Source organism: Oratosquilla oratoria, chromosome 26 (assembly GCF_046742065.1).
Source record: "Oratosquilla oratoria isolate Oo_2021 chromosome 26, ASM4674206v1, whole genome shotgun sequence".
NCBI lineage: Eukaryota > Metazoa > Arthropoda > Malacostraca > Stomatopoda > Squillidae > Oratosquilla > Oratosquilla oratoria.
The window spans coordinates 28,159,389-28,171,888 of record NC_134802.1 but is presented as its reverse complement, the minus strand read 5'-3'; the positions used below and the strand labels follow the sequence as shown (position 1 = coordinate 28,171,888).

Here is a 12,500-nt window from a genome sequence, read left to right as displayed (position 1 = left end):
TGTGCGTCTGTTTATACATCTCTGTGTGTCTGTACCTATGGGTCTGTGTGTCTGTCTTATTTTCTTTCTTTTAGTCTTAGAAACAACAGTCTCCGAAACTCGATAATATCTTGAATATACTCGTACGTAATTTTCAAACCCTTTCCCACTATACCTAAAGTATGGTATCTCCACCAGAATCTAAAAGTACAGCAGTTATTCTCAAGTTTGTGGATAAAACGAAGTTGTAATTCTAACAGATAAAAGCAGAAATTCAATTTTCTTCTTTGGGAGGAAGAAGACCCGGGAACTGTCTACACACTATTGTAATATAATGTTTTAATCTAATGTTTTAATATGAGTGAATAAGTTCCATATATACTTCATTCCTTGGTTTCTTAGAAGATCATTCACTATAACTGAATCAATTTCACTAAAAGTTTTGGGGTTTAGATAATGCATGAGAAGTAAAATAAGTATGTAAATGGATATATAGATACATATATATATATATATATATATATATATAGATAAATAAATAGATAGATAGATAGATAAATAAATAGATAAATAGATAAATAGATAAATAGATAGATAGATAGATGGATAGGTAGATAGATAGATAGATAGATAGATAGATAGATAGATAGATAGATAGGTAGGTAGATAGGTACCTAGATATGCAGATAGACAGACAGACAGACAGACAGACAGACAGACAGACAGACAGACAGACAGACAGACAGACAGACAGACAGACAGACAGACAGACAGACAGATAGATAGATAGATGAGTAGGAAGATTAGTAGATGGATAGAATTAAGAAGTTAATGGATTAACCAATTATTTGAAGACTTTATTGATAGAAAAATTAATAGATTGATAGATAGATAGATGGATAAAAAATTAATAATTTAAATAAAAAACAACAACATCAAAATAAAAAACAAAGAATAACAAACATTGACTGATGAATGAATGATTAATTATATGAATAAAAACGTCGCACTTCCTAGAAGCTGATACATGATACTTGCTTCCATCAATCGTCGCCTGAATTGTTCTCAAATATTCCTGGAAAGCACATGCGCAATACTTGTGACTCCTTTCAAAGAAGATCGACGAATGAACTAAATGCGTGCTGCTTTTTCATATACACAATCAACTCCGAGAATTCATCCATTATTATACAAATGGAATGAGAAAATATAATCGTGAAATATAGCACAGGTTACTTTTAGCTATGCGCCCTATGTGCTCACTTAGCATTTCGGGATCCGATTCTGGAGCCGCGTTTGTATGAGATGAATAGTTAACATCCACGATAAAGCGGTACAGTCATGTAATCAGGATAAATGGGAGTTTGACAAAATTAATCATCATTAAAAGAATGTGTGTACAATTCTAATACATAATTCATAAGGGCTTTCCTTATATCAAAGATAAGGTTTAGAGTTCATCATTGTCGTTGCCATTTGTGGCAGACGTTTTGAACGGTCATATACAAATTTTTCAATTACTTTTACAACGAGGTTTCTTTGTTTGTTTGTTTGTTTGTATGGTTGATGTTCTTATCTATGTACCCATCTCACTATCCATCTATCTATTCATAGATCTATTTTGTATTATAGACAGGATCTTACGGTTTTTTTTTTAAGGACTTATGGTGACGTTTGTGATACTTTGAATTAACCACAGTTCAGCCATTTATCCGTTTCTGAGATTACTTACATTAATTACACTTACGAGTAATTGTTTCCTATACAAAATATATTTGGAAAAACATGTGAAAATGTTTAACGTAACGAACATGCTGTCATGTTGATTGACTTCTGTCAGCGTTAGTATGTGACAATAGAGGAATGGAAATCAAAGGACTTGTTTAAATGTCACACTCCTGATCAGAAACGAAGATACAAGATTCAATCCTTTTGCAATGTGGTTTTCAACTCCAGTTATTCCAAAACTTGTTTGACTCTATACCCAGTTTAACATGGGTAATTATACATACTGTAATAATTACATAAGGTTATCTATCCGTTTTGAATGTATACATTATATATTAATGTATGCTCTATACAAACTCCTCAATACTTTACTTAGTTTTCTGTTACCTCAGTGCACTATTTATCCCAACCCTCTAAGCACATAGGGCAAAGGTGATGGCTTCCCCTACGGCTATTACCTCTCCAAAACTTGATTATTATCCACTAGTGGATGAGGGGGGAAAGTAATTTCCTCCCGTTTGGGAACCCTTGATCTAAATGATGGTTATTTGAAATTTCTGCATTACTGAAGTCGAACAGCTTGGCACTCAACCCCTCAGCTGATATGCGGATGAAACGGTTATCTGGCACTTTACAAATATGGCTCCAAGTTTGGTCATAAAACCAATCCAATGGCTGGCCAGAGCAATAACCAGATAATGCTTAAATTACGCGCCATTGTGAACATCTTTATTGTCTTATATAAACTGAGTGATAGTAGATAGGTCAATGTGAATTGAGTGGTTCTGTACATAAACATAAGAAAATCTTCACCGATTCTTAAATAGCAAATAGATTGTATTTTCATACTGGAAATACCAATGCCAATGTGCTGTATACCACAGACAAAGAAAATTTTTATTACGAAAATTCTTAGATTTCAAAGCTCATTTTGAGTGCATAGTTACCTAGAGCAATATTCTCTATAACAGATTGTAAATTTTCTAAGTGTTCTTTCAGTACTTTTCTTCATTGTGGAGTTGAAGTATAATGATGCCTAACTATGTGGAGTATAATAATCTGAAGACGTTCAACATAATTTCTGTAAACGTGTGCAGGTCATAGCGTACTTGTCGTCTATTATTCAACTAACTACTCTTTCTTAAAGGGGGACTTCTTTATCGCCCTATAGATCTTTGTTCTCTTTGTAATGGGTCTTTCCATTTACGATGATTATGTCTACAAGAAGGCCCATGTTTTCAGCTCCATTATATTCAACGATTCATGAATACTTCAGCTGATTTATTGTTCTTTTCCAGTTTACACAAACATCACTTTAAAAATTAGAACAAGACAGCTTCACTTGAACTTTTGTCCAATGAAACTAATTGCCTAGATGCTTTGTTCTAGGTATCAGCTAAGTGCAAAAGATTACAAAGTTGTTCACGTCTCGACAACAAGAAAGAAGAATTCAAATTAAGATGAGTTGCTTTCTCCCCTCTGTTTATGAGATCAAGTTAAGTAGTTTTGTGCTGATGGGAAAATCTGAGATGGCAACATTATTCTGGTTGGTTCCTGTGCATAAAGACGATATAAGTGATTATTTGAATGCTCAAAAAAGGATTGTTAAAGCAGCCAAGGGAAATGTTAGTCTTTCTTTCACCTAGACAACTCTCAGTTGCTGACCTCATAAACGAGGATATAGTAGATGATACTTTCTACAAAGAGAAGAAAAAGTCCAGAAGTTTATATCTTTACACACGTTTGCACGTGCACACACGCACGTACGCACGCACACACACGCACGTACACACGTACACACACGCAAAAAATTGCTTTAAAAACGACCGGAATTCTATAGAGGAATACTTTACACAGCACCTTTTCGCCTGAATCCATAATTATTTACGTTCATAGTCCCCATCACGCAATTTCATTCAGCTGATGAAATATTCGTTTTTAAACAGCGCAAACTACATTTGCATAACATGATGAAGTATACTGATATCCGATCTCCACCTGGATTGGACCAAAAGCGGGACGATTTGGAAATAACTTCCATTGTATCAACTTGCTTGTTGCTTGTCATCGAGACTGGGGAGGGGGAGGAACTGCCTTTGGGGAGAGTAAGAATTTCCATTTGTGTTTACGTTTTTGCAAACTTTTCAATTTTCTGCTGTCGGAGGAAGGAGGGGAGGGGAGGGGAGGGGACGTTGGGGCGGTGAGGTGGGAGCAGCCCAAGTCTCCCAGGCTTGAAGATAATAATAATGGTGGTAGTGGTGGTGGTGATAGTGGTGGTAGTGATAGTGGTAGTGGTGGTGTAAGTGGTGGTAGTGGTGGTGGTAGTGGTGGTAGTGGTGGTGGTAGTGGTGGTAGTGATTACAAAGGATTACAAAGGCGATGGTGGTAGTGGTGGTAGTAGTGGTGGTGGCAGTGGTGGTAGTGATGGTGGTAGTGGTGGTGGTAGTGGGGGTGGTAGTGGTGGTGGCAGTGGTGCTAGTGATGGTGGTAGTGATGTTAGTGATGGTGGTAGTCGTGGTGGCAGTAGTGGTAGTGGTGGTAGTGATGGTGGTAGTGGTGGTAGTGGTGGTAGTGATGGTGGTAGTGGTGGTGGTAGTGGTGGTGGCAGTGGTGGTAGTGATGGTGGTAGTGGTGGTGGTAGTGGCGGTGGTAGTGGTAGTGGCAGTGGTGCTAGTGATGGTGGTAGTGGTGTTAGTGATGGTGGTAGTGGTGGTGGCAGTAGTGGTAGTGGTGGTAGTGATGGTGATAGTGGTGGTGGTAGTGGTGGTGGTGGTAGTGGTGGTGGTAGTGGTGTTAGTGATGGTGGTAGTGGTGGTGGCAGTGGTGGTAGTGATAGTAGTGGTGGTAGTGGTGGTAGTGATGGTGGTAGTGGTAGTGGCAGTGGTGGTAGTGGTAGTGGCAATGGTGGTAGTAGTGGTGGTAGTGGTGTTAGTGATGGTGATAGTAGTGGTGGTAGTGGTGGTAGTGGTGGTAGTGATGGTGGTAGTGGTAGTGGTAGTGGTGGTGGCAGTGGTGGTACAAAGGATTACAAAGGCGGAGCATGTCGACAGGAAACCTTTTGGTCCATATCTAGGTCGGATGCGAAAAAAAAACATAATAATAATAAATAAGCAAATGAATAAATAAAAACTATAATAATGTAAATAATGAATGAAATATATGAACAAATATAATAGTGTAGTTAAATGATAAACAGGTAAATATTAAATAATAATAAATTTATATTAAACTAATAATAAATGATAATCAAGCAAATAATGATAAACAAACAGACAAATGATAACAAAACAACTAAACAAATAATATACAATAAAGGATACTCATTGCAGCATCTTGCTTAGGTGTTTATCTAAATGATTCTTAAAGCTTCGAACTGAACTACATTGCACTGCCTCTGTAGGAAGTTTATTCCATTCATTAACGTTGGCGAAGTTGTTTCTACCTACTTCCAAATTAAATCTATTTCCGGACAGTTTGAGACCATTGTTTCTTTTCTGATTCTCATTCACTGTGAAAATTTTGTCACTTTTGATGGTAGTGGTGGTAGTGGGGCGGTAGTAGTGATGGCAGTGGTGGCAGTGGTGGTGGTAGTTGTGGTGGTAGTGGTGGTGGTAGTGGGTGGTGGTAGTGGTGGTAGTAGTGGTGGTAGTGGTGGTGGTAGTGGTGGTGGTAGTGGTGATGGCAGTGGTGGTAGTGGTGGTGGTAATGGCGGTAGTGGTGGTGGTAATGGTGGTGGTAATGGTGGTGGCAGTGGTGGTAGTGGTGGAGGCAGTGGTGGTAGTGGTGGTGGCAGTAGTGGTGGTGGTAGTGGTGGTAGTGGTGGTAGTGGAGGTAGTGGTGGTGGTAGTGGTGGTGGCAGTGGTGGCAGTGCTGGTGGTAGTAGTGGTGGTAGTGGTGATGGCAGTGGTGGTAGTGGTGGTGGTAATGGCGTTAGTGGTGGTAGTGGTGGTGGTAATGGTGGTGGTAGTGGAGGCAGTGGTGGTATTGGTGGTGGTAGTGGAGGTAGTGGTGGTGGTAGTGGTGGTGGTAGGGGTGATGGCAGTGGTGGTAGTGGTGGTGGTAATGGTGGTAGTGGTGGTAATGGTGGTAGTGGTGCTAGTGATGTCATTGATAATAATGTCATTGGTTGTAGCAGTGGTAGTTCTGTTAGTAGTTGCTGTTCTGCAGTAGTAGTTTTGATGGCAGTAGGGGCACAGATAGTAGTGATGGTAAAGGTAATGATGGTGATAATAGTATTTATGGTGGTGATAATAGTGGAAGGAGTAGTGATGAAGGGATAGTGATGATAATGTTTTTAGTGGTGTAAATGGAATCAATGGTATTATTGGTGTTTAGGAAAACGTAGTTGGAAGACGTTGGAAGTAGGAGTTGGAAATGTTGGAGGATGTAGAGGCTAACATTGGTGGCAATGAAAGTGGTTTTAGATGATATAATAGTAGATGTAGTCCTATTGTTCACAACAATGATTGTGTTATTCGAAATACTGACGGTGATAGCTATGGTGATGATGGTAATGATAACGATTAAAGTAATGGTAATAGTAGAGATTGTAATTGCAGTGGTGATGGTAGTGATGTTGACAGTAGTGACAGTAATGATGGCATTGAGAATGCTGAGGATTTTTTTTTTTTTTCGTGTGTGTGATCCAAAGAACTATAAGAGGGACATTCTTTCATTGGTCAGTCATGGCAGACGTTGAAGCCTCAGGGATTTCCTCCCTAAGCTGAATAAAGAAGTCTGTCGATAATGAAAATAAATGCATTCTACACCAGTCTCCAACGCATTAAGACTACTGCAACCTATTTACTCTGCCTTGGTAAAGATTCACGTTTAGAAATAATCTTCAGACATTAAATAAGAAATCTTGACTAAATGTATACATTAACATAAAAGAAATGGATAATAAAATAATGTAATTCAACGAGATTAACTAGAAACCAACTATAATAAAAAAGATGAAAAACGTTCAAATGAACAATCTAGAGAACCTTCCCATCCCTCTCGACACAGAAGATAACAACGCTTTCATTCATTTGTGTAATAAGGGAGCAAGAGTGTGTGCATATTAACTGCAACTAGAGCATCTCTGACACGATAATCAGGTTAAAACTTGGGCTAACATCTCGGCAAAGTTGATGGCTATGTACGTGAGAAGAACTTTCTAGCTTGAAAGCTGCCTTCTCGATGAAAGTTGACTGTGGTTTGCTGAAGGCAACTTCTTCAAGTGCTCTCACTTACCAAAGCTGGGGGAACATATTTTCCAGATAATATTTTACCTGCGCTTTGTCGAACCTGGGACGATATTTTCGAAATGATATTTCATCTGGCGATACTTGGCATCTTCGACCTAGTTTGGGTATTGTTGAGTGGTTTGATTCATCTCAGAGTCTGTAAGTCAATTATTGCTAAACCTCAAATAATAGATAAAAAAAGAGCGTGAAATAAGAATAAGTAGATAAATGAAAAGGAAAAGAATATATAGGAAAAACGCCAGACTGTATAATTCAGCTATGGGGAATCTAGGTCAAATGGGGTTAGGCTACCAACGCTTCAAATCACTAGATTAACCCGGTAAGCAATTTTTCACCATATTCGACGTTAACAGATAGAGTTTATATGTATGTATATATGTATATATATATATATATATATATATATATATATATATATATATATATATATATGTGCATATATATCTACATAGGGCAAATGGTTTCACTGGTACCTGCGGAGCTCATAACCAAAACCACATGAGTAGGAGTAGAGGACGAAACACGATAATTAAGTTCGATAAAAATGTCCATAGAATGTCCCCGTCTCTACGCTAAGTTTTTTATACTTGTAACAGTCATAAGACTTTATTCAGTAATTCATTCAGTCATTTATTCAATCAGGCATTCAGGGAACGCCATTGGTGGCAAAGGATTAAGCTTGCTGTGATTTAGTCCCTTTGTTATGATATATTGATTATTTACAGGTGTATTCTCTTCATCTTCATGTTATCCCCTTTATAGTGACTGGGTCATATTCTATATTTTTTTTTTATCTCATTGCATTCCGTCTGTTTTATTCATGTTCCTAGGAGGAGTGAAGTCATTGATTAGTCGTTGTTAAAAAAAAATCTAAGCTTGGCTGACGTCATTTTTTCTTTCTTTTTCTTTGACTAGGACACGATAGTGCCGTGACAAAGTGGTAAAAAACAAAAAAAGAAAAATTCGAAAAGAAAAAGGAAAAAAAAAATAGTTGAAAGCTAAATCAATCGAGTGATTTGCTTCAGTCGTATCAGAACATTTTCCCCCCTCTCGCACGTGCCTTCCAACCATCTCCCTCCTCCCTTAGGAGCAGAGGAGACTCCTCTGAGCCAAAGCCCTCTGCAATGCAGAGTCCATTGGGAAGAAAAAACGAATCGATGTTTTTTTTTTCGAATTGAAAAAAAAAAGTCGGCACAAGCGATGGAATGTTACGCAGTTTGACATTTTAAGGTTGAGTTTGATAAAGGACTAAGTGCGATGATTTATTCTCTCAATAGGTAATTTTATCTATTCGTTTTGATTTTTTTTTTACCTGTCCTCGTTATGAACCTCGGCGGTAAGATACCAATACCTCAAACCTCTCTCCTTAACTTCTTAAAAAAAAAAAGATTAAGAACAATGATAGTTAAAAACAAATAAGATACATAAACAAACACATAAATCATAATCACCCTTGTCTAACTATAACTAAATTAACCTATGTTAGACAAGATAACGCACGACAGTGGCGCTAGGATATTCATGAGGATAGAAGCGCTGGTAAAGTACAATTCATAAAAATAACATCGTTATGGACTTCTCTCATCCACGAGGGGCTAAATGGTGGATGGGCGTGGGACAGATGAGGGCGGGTGCAGGCCTTGGCTAGCTACCTCCCTTATATGTGGAAAGAAGCATTTGGTATATAAGTAGATAAATAGATACATACACACATACATACATACATACATACATACATACATACATACATACATACATACATACATACATACATACATACATAGACAGACAGAGATATAGATATATAGATATATAAATATATACATCATATTTATATATATATATGTATATATATATATATATATATATATATATATGTGTGTGTGTGTGTGTGTGTGTGTGTGTGTGTGTGTGTATACATATATATATATCATTATAACCTATAATTACTTATAGCTGAGAGATCACTTATTTTTCCCCATCAAATACATAGAAACTGTAGTGTATTTCATGCTGACTAATTTTATAGAAATTACAGCTTTGTCACAGTTGAATAATTACGTTAGCATAAAATATACTTATATACCTTACTAAAGCTACGTTCTGATTTGTTCACTTGGCACCTGGCCCGTAGCCACCGGGTGGGGGTTAGGGTTGGGGTTGGGGGTTAGGGAGGGGTTGGGGGGTGTCAATAGAGGGGCTTAGCCTTCCCAAACAATTTTAGTAGCAACCCCCCCCCGAACTCTCAAGCTCATATATTTCTGTTTTTGTCATTTTTCGTACACATTGATTGTCAGAATAAAACTGCAAGTTAGTTTGCAGTTCGTTGCAAACTAATGGGTTTCGAGCATATTCTTTGTTGCAAACATATGTCCTTAATTTATTATCTTGCAACCATCTGCACTTGCTTGTACTGCATAACCTGTACATGATGTCCATTGCAGTTAGTGTCATATGGTTCAGCAGGGTTGTCACAACGCTACTGTGTTACTGTTTTCGTTAGTGCTATACAATATTAGTCATTTTTATTGCGTTCAGCCCCTTAATATTACGTTCAGCCCCTTAATATCACGTTCAGCCCTCCCCAAATATTACGTTCAAACCCCGCCCCCAATATGTTGGAAACCCCACTCATAAGTTCTGGCAATGAACCTTTTTGACACCAGATGATTCTGTTCACCTGTGGTGTGTCAAATCTATAACAAGATGAACAAGTGATTTTTTTTTTTAACTGAAATCCACATCACTAAAAAACATCTACCAGACCCTGAGGCACTTCTGCAATATAAGAATTTGAAACTTGTGTCGGAAAGGCTTCGTTACTGTCTAAAATAATATCGTTAACGGCGTCGACTTCCAAAAGGGTTTTTGCTGATGTTGAGACGTTGTGACAGGTTGAGAAAGATGGACAACAAAGAAGACGTGGGTCTTGCTTCGAGTTTATTCCTAACCAGTATCGCCTTAAGCTACTTGTACGTATATTTATACCTATGCTTTTATGTATACGTATACGTATATGCCCACGTAAACCACAATTTACTTTAAGTCTAGGCCATCAACATCGAGAAACTCGAGGGGGTATACATGCAGAAATTGAAACGTGGTACAGCCAAGGACTCGAACCTCCACTAGCACGTGACAAGTGATAGTGATTTAACCGACTGCGCCACCAAAAGAGATATAAGTTAAGCACAACTTTTCTTATATATTTGTATGCTCGAGTTACATACACGTACACGAAATTTTGTATATACTATATGTTTATTTCAATTATCTGAGAAAGATTTCCTGGAATTGGAATTTAGAATCTGTTATCTTTCATACACATTTTACTGGTTGTCACTAAACGATTTCATTCATAAACCATGTATCTGAGTGTTGAGGGGAGTCAACAGTGAGAATATGTGAGGTGGAGGTTCAATCAAGACTAAGTGCCATACTATCAAACCTTTTGTCAGGACGAGCAATAGGTTTAAGTCATTGAAATAAAGAATTTTATCTAGTTTTCTAGTTTTTTTATTTGACTCTGGCTTATTTGTATGCCATACCCGTAATTTCTTAAGTATAATTAATGAAGGTCGTAAATTTCTACGTTATGATGATGGAAATCGTCTGCCAGGTCTAGCGAAAGGTCTCAAAAGCACAACCTTATAATATGGTGACATCTCTTCAATACAGAGGTATTTCATTTGTTGATCAAAATCCTCTGTTCTTCACCACATATATCGATCCACCAACAGGTGCAAAAACCATGGCTAAACAATCTCACTCCCCATTCTCCAACACCATATACCTATCATGGCAGGCTCCCCAAGGACGCCAGGCCCATTCCCCACCGTTTCTGTATATAAGGAGGCAACGGGTATAAAGGGTGACTACTTACGTGTAGAAAGGCAGGCGACCACCATCCTTGTACCACAAAACTAGGACAGGAGAATCCTCTTGTCGTTCTTGGATCACGCGACAGGGCAACTTGGCACCTTGACCTGTCACGCCCTCTATGGGCACTTCCGAAACTGCAAAGAGAGAAAAAAAATCCATTTAGATCAAAGTCTCACGAAAAGAGTCATAGAATTAACCAACAAAGGACACCTGCACGTCATCTGCCATTGTATTCCTTTCACCTTTCCACATAAGAACCACATCTTTTTCATATAACAGCCACAGTTGAGAAGGGCGACAGTTCCCCTCCTGACACCACTACAGTACAAGCCAGTGACATAGAAACGGTCTGCACCAATGACACAAAAACAATGCAAATGAATCTTCCTAGAAGGGTCTAAGGTGACACCTTGAAACCGTTGACAGTCGCTGTGGCTCTCTGAGGTTTCTAGCCTATGAAACCTGAAGAATTTCTTTCTTTCTAACTCTTACTTGCCCCCAACAGTCCCAATAGGGCAAAGGTATTTGCTTCGGCTGCAGCTACGCTCTTCCTGGCATGCGCTCCTTGTCTTTTTATGTAAGGTAATAGAAGTTATCAGATTTCTGCCGCAATGCAAAACATTTTGAGTACAAAGCATCATACCGTCACAAATATTACTAACAATGTAAATAAGAGGTACATAGTTGCATGAATATTTAGAATAATTATTCAGAGACCTCTTCCTCTCAAACGGTTATAGAAGATACGTCTTTATTTTACACAAAAGACACAAAAAAAAAAAATCAGGAACGATTTAACTCAGATTTTTTTTTTATAAAATCACTTCAACAAATGAAACCAGAAGTCTCAGTGTGCGAGCGTCTTCAATCCTGAGGCACTGTCTGATGCAAAAGCGGGAACTCTACAGACCATCTGGTGCTTTGGTCGACATGAAGAGGGCCTGCGGGAGTTTGTCTCAGATCTTGTCATCTCTCTATGGGGTCCGACCCTAACTGAATATACTCAACATGCATGGCTGTGTCCAGCTTCGGGAGATGGAAAGGGGCACTGCTGGGAGAAAGGGGGATCCAAGCAGCTGACACTTATATATATATATATATATATATATATATATATATATATATATACATATATATATATATATATACATATATATATATATACATATATAGATACATATATATATATATATATATATATATATATACATATATATATATATATATATACATATATATATATATATATACATATATACACACATATGTATATATATATATATATATATATATATTTCAGAGTAATTCACAAGGCACACGTAGTTTTTTCTGCATATATATATATGTATATATATATATATGTATATATATGTATATAATATATATATATATATGTATATATATATATATATATATATATATATATGTATATATATATATATATGTATATATATATATATATATATATATATATTATATATATACATATATACATATATTATATACATATATATATATATATATATATATATATTATATATGTATATATATATATATATATATATATATATATATATATATATATATATGTATACCCAACGACCTTTCCCCCTTATATCATCGAAACACAATATTCTATCAGTATATTATCAGCTTACC

At 37.1% G+C, this 12,500-nt stretch overlaps 1 protein-coding gene across 6 annotated transcripts in view; it reads right to left on the bottom strand.

The window, feature by feature from the left end:
- The window catches only part of LOC143039421 (nephrin-like), a 433,530-nt gene that overhangs the window by 63,624 nt on the left and 357,406 nt on the right, over nt 1-12,500 (bottom strand). For all 6 annotated transcript variants that reach the window (XR_012967636.1, XR_012967635.1, XM_076209443.1 and 3 more), the window contains exon 5: nt 10,843-10,975. Coding sequence is in view for 4 of the 6 variants with exons in the window: in XM_076209443.1 (XP_076065558.1) it covers nt 10,843-10,975 (133 nt within the window). In the remaining 2 variants the exon portion in view is untranslated. The remainder of the gene's footprint in view (nt 1-10,842; nt 10,976-12,500) is intronic.